This window comes from Sus scrofa, chromosome 16, assembly GCF_054392235.1.
Source record: "Sus scrofa isolate SSC_HxYL_T2T_F1_AM1 chromosome 16, Sscrofa_HxYL_maternal_Yorkshire_Landrace_v2.0, whole genome shotgun sequence".
Lineage (NCBI taxonomy): Eukaryota > Metazoa > Chordata > Mammalia > Artiodactyla > Suidae > Sus > Sus scrofa.
In genome coordinates this window covers 68,143,301-68,157,824 of record NC_139398.1, presented here as the reverse complement: position 1 = coordinate 68,157,824, position 14,524 = coordinate 68,143,301, and the positions used below count along the sequence as shown (strand labels likewise).

The window sequence follows — 14,524 nt, the reverse complement described above, 5'->3', positions numbered from 1 at the left end:
TGACAGTGTGAACTGTATTATATAGGCACTGGGGACTCTTGAGAGAGTTGAGAGAAGCAGGACAAGAACAAATCCGTGTATTTAGAAATACAGGAGTTCCCACTGTGGCTCAGCAGGTTAAGAACCTGATGTTGTCTCTGTGAGGATGTAGGTTCAATCTTTGGCCTCGCTCAGTGGGTTAAGGATCTGGCGTTGCCACAAGCTGCAGCATAGGCTGCAGTTTCAGTTCCAATCTGGTGTTGCTCTGCCTGTGGCATAGACCTAAGCTGCAGCTCTCATTTAACCCCTAGCCTGGAAACATCCATGTGCCGCAGGTGTAGCCATTAAAAAAAAAAAAATGTTTAGTTTGGGGGAGCGAAGGATACTAGTTACTGGGAAACAAGAACCATAGAACCATAGCCTAGACTAGGTTGTCCAATATGGTAGTTACTGGCCACATGTGGCTCTCTAAAATGGAATTAATCTAGAATCAATTCCTCATCTGCACTAGTCAACATAGCAAGTGTTCAGTAGCCATGTATATTAAATATTGTTGACCTAGAACATGCCCATCAGCACAGAAAATTCATTCAGACAACACTGATCTAGACAACGACCCATCACCAAAATAATAATGCTCTCTCACTTTACAGGAGCTGGGTGATGTTGTTAAGGTGCATGTGTCAAGGAACTAGGAATTTCTGGTCAGAATCCCTTTGAGGATTCATTAACTTTTTAACAAGAGTTGTATCCCCTCAACTGAAATATATTTGTGTCCTTAAAAGAGGATGGTGTACAGATCCACGAGGTTTCACCTCATGAATACGAAAGGGCTGGCATTTTAAAAATTATAGAAGTCATGTTACTTGGAAAATAAACTCTACCCTCCCTCTAGAGCCTGATCTATGCTTGACACCTTCCAAAGTGCAGCGCTGCCAGGAAGATGTGATATATAAACAGGCAAGTTGTTAGATCTAGGAATGACACTCAGAGGCATGGAGCCCCAAACTGTGAAGACAGTTCATGCTTGAGCTCCTGAAAGAGGCCCTTTTACTGGGGCAAGTCCAACAGCCTGCCACTCTTCCGATAAATTATAGATAGTAACCTGTGCAAAATCGGGATAGTTTTGCCAAGGCCATCTGAAAACGATTTGTTTTCGAGAAAATGCTTAACTGGGCTTTAGTGAGTTCAGTGAAGTGTGAGTGAAGAGGGCAATTAGGTCTTCTGCTGTAAAAATGAGAACTTTAAACAGGGTGATAGGGAATAGTGCAAACCTGGTTAGGCTGAGTAGTGCCTTGTTGAGAAGACCTAAGAGGGCCTTGTGAAAATTCCTCAGGTGAGATTCAGTAACCTACACTCCAGTGGGAACATTCTCCCCTGAATCTCTCGTGCCTACAAAAGCAGCCCAATTCTCTCTTGACAAATAGGTCTCTCCCACCTTGGGAAAAAGGCAACCTATAACATCCCACAGTGACAAGTCAGATTTGCTTGAAGGAACTTTTCCGCCTCTTATAACTCAGATTCCCCAAGTGTGATTTAAGCTGATTTGCTTGAAGTTTTCTCGAGTGAGGGGGGAGAGCTGATGGAATTTTTTTTTTTTTTTTTTTTTTTTTTTTTTTGCTTCTAATATCTACCCAATTCTTATCAGTTGGGAAATTTTTTAAAAGAGCTACTTAAAGTGAACCATGTAACATAAAGGATATTAAACTAAAGGCATCACCCATCGCTGACACAGGGTTTTCAACCTCAGACACTTATGGCTGGAAATTCTTTGTCGTAGGGGACAATCCTGTGTGATGCAGGATTTTAAAGTGTCTCTGATCTCTACCCACTAAAGACCAGTAACGTCCTCTGCCCCTCCACCCTGACTCCACCAAATTGTGACAACCACGATGTCTCCAGACACTGCCAAATGTCCCCTGAGTAGTAAAACTGCCTCTTGTAAAAAATGTCTGATCTATCCTAACATTAGCACTTTATATAAACAGCCTGCTACAGAGAATATAAATATATACTATGACCTTGTATGTGTATGGGGGGAGGCAGATATAGATGCATACCTGTGTTTAATTTTAAGGTGCTATATTCATTGAGATCACTTTGTATTCTACAGTTATGATTGAAACAATGTCTCTGTTCTTTTTAAAAAATTAGTATGCAGGTGAAGAAACTGAATCCTGAGTGAGTCTCTCACCCTTCCCCAAGATCAATGTATTGTAAGCCCAGTCCAGCAAGAAGGTGATCTGAGTGCCTCTGGAATGCCAAGGATAGAAGGCGGCTGTGGTGCATGCTTGATTGGAAATAAGCAGACAGCCATTTGCCTGTGTCTCTTCTCCACAATTTGATGCCCACAATATTCTTATAAATAGACCCGATACCTTGTATCACAAATCATTTCTCTGGGAGCCCACATGTTCAATTTCTCATGGTTTAGTAAGAAAGGAGTGTTTTCTTACAGAACATAAAGGTTTTATAATTCAGAAGATCTTCTGCCCTGAAATCTATTCTAGGTCTTCCCCTAAATGACTATATGGCCCTGGCCAAGTCATTTTCTCACTTTTGCTTGGTAATCAGTTTTAGGCAGGATGCTTTTGGTTCTGAGTGACAAAAACCAACTCAAGCTGGCTTAAAGGAAAAACAAAGAGTGTTGGGTGGAGAATGAATTGGTTTATGTATCCTGTGCGATGTATCCTGTGTGAGAAGTTTAGCAATAGTAGCATGTTAGGCCTGGCTGAATCCAGGTACCCCGACAATGTCATCTGACTATCTCCCCCTGAATCTCACACCTCTGCTTTCCTCCCTGTAGCCTCCTTTCTTAGGAAGCCTCTCCCCTTGAGTGGCAAGATGGCTGCATTGTTCCAGAGTTACCATCTCCCAGACACACCACCAAGAGGAAAGAATGATAGACCCCCATCACACACAGCACTGCCCATGCACACAGTAGGTGCTCGTGAACCCACTGGAACCAATCAGCTGCAAGAATCATTAGGTTCCTCTGGTCTACCACACATACTATGTGTCAAACACAGCCTTACATACATTATATCCCATCTTTACAACAACATGTGAAGTCAGTCTAAATCAGTATTAGTATCATCAGAGAAGCCCAGAGATCTTAGTTGCTTAAACTCACACAGAAAGTGGCAAAGCTCAGTAGCCTGGCTCCAAAGTCTGTGCCTTCTCCATTCCCCACTTGGGCTTTGGGGTATAGATAAGAGCAGATCGGCTGAGAAACTAAGGATGGATTGGACAGGACAGAGACAGGAATCCTGAAGCCAGGAAGGCAGAAATAACATTTGCAAAAGACCACTGGATGGTCACCTCCATCGGAGTCCATAGTTTCATTTGGGCCAAATGAGAATGACAGGAGTTGCATGATGAAGCCAATTCATAGGTGAATTTGAGAGTAAGCCATCTTCTGGTTTAAGAAGAGCCCATTGTAGCTTTAACAAAACATAAACTTAGGTTCAGATCTTGGATGTGTTATGAACATCCCTGAGTCTCCAGGCAGTGTCATTGTAATTGTGGAGGGTATGGGAAAAATCCCCCAGCCTGGTACTTAGCGTATAAAATAGGCCAAAGATGTGCAGTAGCTTCATCCACATTCCTTCAGTTGGATGTAGGGAGTCTGGCTAGAGCTGTTGTCAGGGTACCTTGTATCATATGCGGTGGCAGCCATGGCTGTAATGCCTCAGTACCTCACTGAGCCCAGTATACCTTGAAGAGGAATGTCCCATCACACGGCCCTCTGCAAGTTCCATGTGCAGGGCGAGGGAGAACTGGAAAGATCTGATGCACCTTCCTTAATGACGTTGTTGTGGAACTCCAGAGAAAGGAGCAGATTCTTCCTACTTTCCTCAATTATTCATCACTTACAAACAAAAGGAAGGCCAAATCTCAGGCACAAAAATTATTTCTAGTTACACACATATTCACTTGCCTCACTTTTCACTCCATCAAAAATAGGGGATTCATAAACCCCAAACATTTAAGGAAAATGGATAATAGAGTTCGACATCTGAATCAACAGCAAGCATTGTGAAATATCATTAGGACAAATGCTTAAATTCTCTAACCAACTGTTTTGCCATTGTTCACACAGTCCTTTTGCCATACTCAGTTTTAACACAAAAGCCATATTTTTTATTAAGTCCTTGAACTTACAGAGCCACAGAGGATTTCCTGTTTTTTTGACTTAAGTGCTTTCTTTCTTTACAAATCTTTTATTGTGTGAGTGATTTCTGTGGCTCCTTCCAGGGGGAGCCTTGTTTCTGTCCTTGGTTAATTACCTTCCCTTGGATGGCTTTGATGGTGCTTTCCAGAATAGAGCAATGAGTTTGGGGTTCACACCTTGGTCATTTTTAAGCAACCAGTCTTCTCTAAGGTGGGAAAGAGTAGAAGGAATCCTGCAAGGCTTGGGTCAAAATGCCTGGCTTCAAATCCTAGCTGGTTCTGCTGCTTGTGAACAGTCCAGTGTCAAGGAAGGTTAGTCCATCTCAGCCTCAGTTTCTTCACTTACGAATGGGGATGATAATAGGACATCATTCATAGTAAAGTTGTGAAGGTTTATTTTATTTTATTTTTTTATTTTTTGCTTTTTAAGTTCTCACCGAATGCATAGGGAGGTTCCCAGGCTAGGAGTCGAATCAGAGCTAGGAGTGCGCCTACACCACAGCAACACTGGATCCAAGCTGTGCCTGTGACCTACATCACAACAATGCAGAATCCTTAACCCCCTGAGTAAGGCTAGAGGTCAAACCCTGCTGCGCCACAATGGGAACTCCGAAAGTTGCGAATGTTAAAAAAGTGCATGTAAAACACTTAGCTTCGTTCTTAGCACAAAGCAAAATCATGTGTATAATTGATAATGAGGTCATTTAACTTATTATTTTATATGTAATTCCCCCTAATGCTATTTGTTTGTTTTGACTATCTCCCAGCTGTCTGTCTGCTCCACCAGATATCCTGACACCCTGTCACTACATAGATCAATTATGCAATGTCTACACAGAACATTTTAATATCAGCGTGCCATTAATCTTTTGAATGAAAAAGGAACTGGTTTTAAGTGAATTTGGGGAATTGATCTGCAACATGCCCTCTATCATAAATTAGTGAATATATTAACACCAGTTGGGCAGAGCGGTAATTTCATGGATGATATTTACTGCTTTGGGGATGGAGAGGAGATTGTAGCCCTTTAATCTTGGGTGGGAGAACTAAATCTGGATCCAAATCAGGTTAAGAAGAAAAATAGAGCTGTAATTGAAGCAATGGGAGTTAAAGCAATGTGACTTCAACCACAGATGGTGTAGATTAAAGTTTTCAGGTACAACTGAAACAGATGATGAATAAAGGCCTGGAGCATGGATGGCAAACGCACTTTATGCATCTGCTACCTTTCCCTTATTCCTTGTCCTTGATTTTTCTGATCAATGATACCACACTTCCCATTGAACCCAAGGAGTCCTCAGAATCTGTCTTAACACAGCATTTCAAACAACCACTACCAGTCTATCAGAGTTAGCATGTTTTGTCTGGCTATAGGTCTTTCAACCAGAAAAATTTTATGGGTTGACAAAATCTTATTCATTTGGAAAGAAATAGATTAGCAAAATTTGAATTAGGTCATGGGGAATCCAATCACAGATTTTTATTTAGACTTTGATTTATATGGGGATCTTGGAAAACACACACACATACACACCCACATTTATTTAAGACCATATGAGTTTAATGAATGACATATTGCTGCCTTTGCTTATTTCCTCTTGATTTTTTTTTTAACAGATTGATTGATTAAGCGTATTTTTCTGTATGTTTGCTGGGGACTCAGTATCTTCTCAAAATGAAAGTTCAAAAATAGTTCAAGATTCAAGGGGCCGCCACTGTGCATAAAGTAGGAACCGTCTCAGTACTTAGCTCTTGGTTACATGCCCATCACACACTAAGTGTTCTAGTAAGAAATCATGGTCTGTAAAGTGAGCCTGTATAAGTTCCAGCTTTCTCCCCTGTACTTTGGAACCTGTTTGTGTCTGTACAGATGGTCTCTGTCAGTTGTAATAGTCATGGGGAAAAATGTAGCCTAAGTGAACAAAATTAGCAAATGACAGAGCAAATAGAAAACAGCATACAATTTGATTAGGGGCAGATCTAGGAACTGGAGAAATTGCCCAAGTAGGTACAAGCTAGAGAGATTAAGGAGCTTCCAAAGCATGGATTTTAAGGGGGCAGGGAAATAACAGGAATTAGACAATTCTGTGACATATATTCCAATGCACTGGAATAACCCCAGTGCTTTCACTGTGTTAGGATGGCTCCTCCATTGTCTGTATTTGTATAAATTAAAAAGCAATTCTGTCTGTACTATATGAAATGAATTCATGCTGAACAAAATTTCAAAAAGTTCATGTAAAGAATGATTTCACAGCAACTATCCTATCAGGCTCCTGGAAAATTGCACCTGAACTTCAGTTCCACCTCAGTCACTCAAAGGAATTTAAAAATTGGCTCCCAGCCATCCTTGTTCTTCAACATGCAGTTTCAGATATGCTTCAATAATACAAACTTTAAAGCCTTTTGATTGTGAGTTAAAATCTGTTCCTGCCAGAGCCTCACTGCTAAGTGGACGTCGATGCCAACTTCACAGTGCCCTGGTCAGGACACCTCTGCACCCAAGAGCCTTGAAGGAGGGGGAGGGTAACATTGCTATGAGGGAGCCACTTTGAACTTCATAACACAATTACGAGAAAAGCTTTGAACTCTGCCAGATGATAGCTGCTGTAAACGGTTATTCAAAGAAATGTTTCCTACTTGAAATCTTGAGAGTGCCTTGGGATTGGGAGATGGAGAACTGCAATATAACTTCCTGTCAGTCACCTCCTCTCCTGGTCTGTCACCTTCTTTGTCACCATTCAGGTTGGGCAAACACACGCAGACTGATAAGAGTGTGGATTTTGGAGGAGACAAACCTGGCCCCTGTCACTTGCCAGGTGTGCACTCTCACTTCACTGTGCCTCAGTTTACTCATCTACAAAATGGGAATCATAATAATTTGAACCTCGTAGGATTGTTTTCAGAGTTAGACGAGATAACATATGCACAGTGACTGGCACTGTGAGTGTAGATAGCCATTGTGCAAAAACATGGGCAGTTAAAATAGTGATAATGATGATAATATTGTCTTTAGAGGAAAGCTTGTGGGAGAAGGTATTGATTAAATGTGAGGAAACTCTAATGTAGTCAGTCTACCATTGCCAGAGCATCTGGCAAAAATATTGTACCTTATGTGGCTCCCAAACACTTAAGAATGAATTGAACTTTTCAACTCAAACTTCATTCATCCATTGACCTGTTTCAGGGAGGATTCTTCTTCGAATGTGTTACTGGACAGGAGCCCCTAACAGTTAAGCTTTAAGTGCCACCTTATTTCCTGTCTCTTTCTGCTGCTCTCACCCTCACAAAGGGTAACAGGCTAGTGGTTTGATGCCTCCTTGCAATTGTTCCTTGTATTTCCTCTCGCTGGGAATCCCTTTCCTCTTTTGTGGAAGATTGCCTGGGTGTCCCCTTTCCTGGGAATCCTGTTGACTCTCCACCTCTACCTCCGCCTGGCCAGGCTGAAGCAAGCATCCCTTTTCTGGGCTCCCCAGAACCATGCCCTTATGTTCTACCACCCTATTCCTTATCATGTGGTTTGGAAATTACCGGTTTTACTGTCTGCCTCTCCCACTAGACTGGAAGCTCAGAGGGCAAGGGATAATGTCTTGCTTATGTATGTATCGTCAGAATCTGGCAGAATGCATTTAGGAGGCACTTATACATTATAATGATTCAAAATGATCTTGCAATAACATTTAATGCAAAAAAAGGAGTTCCCTGGTGGCTCAGTGAGTTAAGGACTCTGCATTGTCACTGCTGTGGCTCAGGTTTGATCCCTGGCATGGGAACTTCCACTTGCCACAGGTGTGGCCAAAAAAGATCAAACCAAACCAAAACAGACCAAAAAAAAATTCAATGCCCTGAGGAACTGACCAGGTAACACAATTATAAAAACGATGACAAAAATAAACACCTTTTAAGATGTCCAAAAATGTCTCCAGGTATGTAGTACACCGAAAAGCAGGAAAATAGAAACTAACCTGATTCTTGAGTTTGCTTTCTTAACACCTTACTGTTTGCTCCACACCCCCAGATTTAGAGCATATCCTCTGGGCTGCTTCTCATTTTTCTGAGCTTCCCGGATGAATAAACCAGCAGGCAAGCAATTGTGAGGCACCCAAGGTGTAACGCTGAATCAGGTGACAGTCCACATGGTGGTTCTCTTCACTTGGCCATTCGGCTGCCAGGAGCTCCCTGGCATGGGAAAGGAGTGGCTTCAGGAGCCCTCCGTGTGGGAGGAAAGCTTCTCCTCCCAAGGCCAGCACCAGGGCACTGCCCACCTCCTGCCAGGCTGTCTGTTCCTCCCAAGTTCCTGGTGTGGCTTGCCTTTGTAGGAATTCTCCCCTGGTGCCATGGTATCCCCTCAAAAAAAATCCCTGCCTGGTTGGAGAGAGTGGTAGCATTGGCCAGTTCTTTGAGACGCAAACATTTTGCCCTATTTGCTTCCCCTCATTTTTTATTTATTTACTTATTTATTTATTTATTTATTTGTCTCTTTAGGGCCGCACCTTCGGCATATGGAAGTTCCCAGGCTAGGGGTCTAATCGGAGATACAGCTGCTGGCCTACGCCACAGCACTGGCAATGCCAGATCTGAGCCAAGTCTGTGACCTTCACCACAGCTCATGGAAACACCGGATCTTTAACCCACTGAACCCACTGAGTGAGGCCAGGGTTGAACCTGCAACCTCGTGGTTCCTAGTCAGATTCATTTCTAATGCGTCACGATGGGAACGCCATGCCTCCCCTCATTCTTTTCCCCAAACTTAACTAATTTTGTTTCATGCTACCTTATTGATCTGTTCATTCATTCAACAGGTGCAATTTGTTAGGAAGAGATTGAGAATACAGGGGTGAATAAAATAAATAGACATGTCCATCTTCAGATAGTAATAAGGGCTGTAAAGAAACGTGAACAAGCTAGTAGGATAGAGCAGATGGGGGGGGGACAGTTTTCAAGAAGGCATACAGGGAGGTCTTGAATGAAGAGAAGAAGCAGGCTTATGAATATCAGCGAGGTGGCAAGTGAAGGAAATTATTCTATAAGGAGGGAACAGGAAGTGTAAAGATTGAAGACGATGTGATGTGTTCCAGCAACAGAGATAAAGATGGCCACATCCGCTGGAGAATAAGGGGCAAGTGGAGAAGTGGTGAGAAATGCTGCCCTAGCCAAGCTGGGAGAGGCACCTAGAGCCAGAGTAGCCAAGACATGCAGAGCATCTTAAGGAGTTTGGGTATCTTTCTACAGGCAGTGGGAGGCCTTGGAGGATGCCAGTTGGGAAAGTCATACGACCTATTTCTGTCATTAAAGTAGCATTCTGGCTGCTGTAGAGAAAGGAGGGGGGCAAAGGAGGAAGGTGGGTGTGCGGCAAGAGTGGAAATAGGGGGAATGGCAAGGAGAGATCGTCCAGTGAGAGATGATGGGAACTTCGATCAGGACAAGCGCAGGAGAGAGGAAAGGAAGCGGATGTTTTCCTGATTCCATTTCAGCTGTGTAGATGGGTATTTCCACTCATGCCCTTTTTCTGAAATATGCAGCTAAATGTATAAACTTGAACATTTGGAGAAACATCAAACCACTTGAAAAAATGCACCTGAAGCATTTCTTTCTTTCTTTCTTTCTTTTCGGCTATTTGTATTGTGAAGTGGTTTCAATGTAACTTTCTCTGGATGCTCTCATGGACACTCATTGCTGACCTTTGACCCCTCTGTCCTCTTTCCCAGGTCGTCCCATTCCACCTACATCCTCGTCTAGCCTCCTCCCATCTGCTCAGCTGCCTAGCTCCCATAATCCTCCACCAGTTAGCTGCCAGATGCCATTGCTAGACAGCAACACCTCCCATCAAATCATGGACACCAACCCCGATGAGGAGTTCTCTCCCAATTCCTACCTGCTCAGAGCATGCTCAGGGCCCCAGCAAGCCTCCAGCAGTGGTAAGGAAACTGTCGTGTCTGAGTGCGTGTGTGTGACATTCTGGAGTCTTCTGCAGAACGGCAGCTCTAAAATGAGGGCTGGGGAGGAGGTGGTGTGGGGGAGCTTCGCAGTGAAGTGTGTCGTTGAGCAGCATTGCGGTCCCGAGGTGTGTTTGTGGAAGGTCACAGTTGCTGAGTAGGTTTTGCTTCTCTGAACAAGGTTTGGGCCTCCATTCGTGGCAGACATTTGCCTGCTGCTGCACGTGAGAATGTGCAGGTCTCAAAGGTGAAGTGCAGAGAATGATGAATTTTGTGTTACAGCAATTCTGCTCCTAGTCAAGTGACCCCGGACACCCTTGAGTGCCCAATCTGTGCACCTCTCAGATGTCTTGGTTTTGGGGGGGGGGTTTTATCGTTGGCTTCTGACTTTTTCTTCCTTGCTCATTTAGATGATCTTGTGCGTAAAATGTGTCCCCTTGACTCAAATGCTGAATGTCTTGCGAAGTGGCAGGGCAGGAGGGGGGAGACATTTCCTCTAACCCTCAACTTGTCCCACTCCCCTTGGATTTAATGAGCTGACCAAGTGGTACCGTGATAAATATGGCCTCCAAATCCTCGGTTTTCACTGTGGTTTTTACAGTCACAGAGCAGAGGGACTGGTTACAGTTTTCTATCCCACTTCAGAAGATTTTGTGGCACCTGCCTCAGCTCCAAGATCCCTAAATCTTAGGTGGACATGTCCCAGGCTTATTTTGATTTCTGCTGCCAATGACATGTTCACCAGGCACATGATTGGGCCACATCTAGGGTTAAGTACCCAGGGCCCAAGGAGACACATTTGCAGAAATTAATTGCTCCCGACCTGGAGGCTTTGGGGTTATCTTTAGAGTTGGCCACTTATGGTGTTCATTAGCCTATCCCATTGAAAAGAGTCCAGAGTATTCCACGCCAAGAGTGTTCCTTGATTGAGACTGTGTTCTGGCCCCATCCTGGAGTGTATGCCACCAAAGGCCTCAACCTCTGCAATTAGAGAGGACCTCCTAAATGCATTCAAGATGATTTATTCAGGAGATGGAATGATGGACTGCTACTTCTGATGGCCCATACCCTTCTTCAAAGCCAGGCCCAATGTATTTAGTAAACTCATATTCTTTTTCAAAAAAAAATTACCTAATCAAATCTCTCATCAAATGAGCAATCCATTGTTGATATTATGAAGGCCTTTAATCTACCATAAATCTTTATTAGAACTCATCAGAGCTTCTAGTTTGAGAGAAATGTGATTATGGCACTCTTAAAATGACATTACATCATTGGGGTGATTGGTTTATCATTTGGAGAAGAGACATCAATCATAACTAGCATAACCACACAGTAAATGAATTCAACCTTTCTACCGCGGAACAATGACACTGTAATTGCTCAAAATCAGGCTTAAAATGAAATCGGAAAATGCTCTTTCTTCAAATATGATGTTAACTTAATGGAATATATTATGAAAAATCATGTTTGAGGAAATTCTATATAATTAAAAATATGTGGAAATATATTTCCTTTTTTCTTTCATCGGAACCTGATTTTAGCTACAGAACCCTTTTTCTCTTTTTGCTGCAGAGATTATGTTGCATTTAATTGAACTATCTTCACTTATGTTTTGCTGCTTTTTATTTCATACTATGTAATCGTGATGAATATTGTATTATAAAGGACAAGAGGCTTTTGAAATGAGGTGCACCTGCTGATAGCTTTTTAAAAACAGATGATTATTAGCAAGAAAATGAGCTTTTAAAAACTATATCCTTTTATGCATATATGTATACCCAAGCCAAGGTGATTTCCACAAGAGGGTCAGTTCGTATCGCAAGGCTATCTAGAATATTTTCTTAGTGATAACGCTGTGAGTGATTTCTTTTCTTTCAGATGTTGTATCACATTGTAAGTTGTTGATAAGGCATTTTTGTTGATTTTCTGCCTAATCAAGACCTCATTTTGGTGGACACAACAGATGTGTGTGTTCAGAATCAAACTTATCCATTTTTCATCACTCACACCAATTTGTTCAGCTCACTTAGGATTGATAGGGATTTAAGCATCGGTAACAGGGGAAAATACCACAGAAAATTTGAGGGGCCATTTTCATCCCACACAAGAGCTATGCTGATAGGATTTCTTCATCTGAGAGGGGAAAGCCCCCATGTGTAGTATCCTTGTTTTCAGCAGGGTTGTTTATCTGAGAACCAGTTAAAACTCTGGCCAACCAGCAGTCAGTCAAAATTCTTGACTCTGGCTTAGGGCTAAAGTGAGAGTAAATCAAGTTGCAATAAGTTCCAATATGTGTGTGCTCATGTGTGTGTGTGTGTGTGCGCGCACATGCATGCATGTGCGTGTGGTGGAATGGATTTGGGGTCCAGGGCAAATCGGGGATTCTATCAAGATCTGAATGCAGTTGCCATGAATTTAAATTTGACATAAAGGATTGAAAATAGAGTTTGACACAGAAGATGCAAAGTGCAGAGCTATGCCTGAGTATTCTGAATTGAGTTTGATGAAAGGGGCTGGATTTTTTCTGTAGATATTGAGGCACAAACAAAGCAACTATGAGATTGGTTATGTTATGTCTAGCTGGTTAATAACACAGAATTTTTTAGGTTGGTCTCATGGCAATAACCTTGTGCTTTGAAGATCTGGTCCCAGTTTGGTCTCTGTCTCTTTCTTAGGTGAGATAAAACCCCTTCTGACACATTCAGCCCATGCATGACAGTAAAAAATTATCTCCTTCTGTCTTATTGTTGCTGTTATGACTTGACATTAGTGAAGCCCATCATTACAAGAGAAGGTACACTCATTTCCTGCCCAAAGACCCCCTGTTCTAAAGAGACAAACTGGACATAAACTACACAACTAAAACGTTTTTGACAACATGAAGACCTCCTAAAAGCAACAACAAAACTTTACCGTTATGGCTCCACTGTCATTATTTTCTATGACTGTAGTGCATTTTTTAGTGGACGGTACTAAAACCTTGGCACTTTTGCAGCCAAATTGCTCTAACCTTCAATCTATGCCAATCGTGCAGATACCCAGGTACAGCTAGTGAGAGGCTGAGAAGAGTAGCATTTCCCTTCCATTCAAGCGTTTTCTTCCAGGTAGCTGAGCTCCGGCAAGTGACTCATCCTGTGTTCTGACCTTCTGCCAGGGTGGGTCAGCTCCAGAGACATCTCTTCTATAGAGCAGCATAATTTCAAATCCTATGAAATAACTCATCTGGAAAAAAAATCTGGATTCCCAACCGCAGCATAATGGAGGCTCCTACAGGTGGACGAATAAGACTACCTTCCAAATCGGAATGGGGTTTGAACTTTGCTATCAGCATATGAGACAGAAAATTCCCCAGGCAGCCACATCATAATCTAAACACATTGGCTTACCTCCTCTACTCTAAAAGGCTGAGTTTCTGTTTTCTTGAAAGTCTAAATAAAGGTGCCTGGAATATTCATTAGTAACATCAAAGAGTACAGAAGCAATGTAACCAGTATGCCTCTGCCAGGACCCTTTCCATCAGTCCTACATGGCAAAGGAGCTGTCCCTGCTAGAGAGTCTTGGTTTTTAATTAAGCACATTGAAGGTACCCAATCCTTTTTTTTAAAAAAGCAATGTGTTGAATGTGTTGGTTAATTCTAAAAAACGTAGTACTTTAAAACCAGCAAGCTTCAGGCTCCCTAGAGTGATTCAAGAATTCAGTGGCCTAATTTAATAATGTTCTTATTTATCTGGCGTTGAAAAGCAAATACCATTCACTCATTCATTCAGTCAGTCATTCACCCATCCATCCATTTATTCCTTTTCTTACCTCTTTCCTATAATTTGTGACAGCTTATAGCAATTTAAAAGAAAACCTAGAAGGCTATAATTAGATGACACAATAAGGATAAAGGAAAAATCTAGGGGGGAGAAGCATACATATAGGTTCATATATATAAAACCCTGTTCTATTATTTAAGATTGAAAACGTGTTTCAAAGCATCCTAGAAACCAAAGCAAAAAGAGAAAGAACAAGATGCACAACCTCTGTGAGATTAAAAACAAATCAACTGACTGCTTCGGGGAAATGCTGTGAATCCCTATCGTGAGGACAGAAAGAGATTTCTTCGTAAAGGAGATCACAGGTGTATTCCAGATGACCAGTTCTCTGCTGCATGCCATGATATGCTAAATAATATCCTGTCAAAGTTTCTTATAACTTCCCCCCACACAAACCATAAAGTATTTTCAGTGGGGAAAAAAAAAATTCTACGAATGTTCAAAAATCGTACAAGTCCAAGGGCAAAACTTGACATGAGCCATAGATAAACCTTAGTTCTAGAAAGGACCATAGAAACTGTATGTCCCATAGACAATAAAGCTGAAATATCATTGCTCGTAACTGATGTTTACGGGAATTAGCCAACTTTGGGGGTGATAGTCGCTACCCAGAA

At 42.1% G+C, this 14,524-nt stretch overlaps 1 protein-coding gene across 49 annotated transcripts in view; it reads left to right on the top strand.

Annotated features, from left to right (window-relative positions):
* TENM2 (teneurin transmembrane protein 2) overlaps positions 1–14,524 on the top strand; it is a 1,290,011-nt gene that overhangs the window by 868,411 nt on the left and 407,076 nt on the right. For 36 of the 49 annotated variants that reach the window (XM_085001825.1, XM_085001822.1, XM_085001814.1 and 33 more), the window contains one exon: positions 9,861–10,070. The exons of the other annotated variants lie outside the window; for them this stretch is intronic. In XM_085001825.1, coding sequence (XP_084857951.1) covers positions 9,861–10,070 — 210 coding nt within the window. The remainder of the gene's footprint in view (positions 1–9,860; positions 10,071–14,524) is intronic. 49 annotated transcript variants of the gene reach the window in all.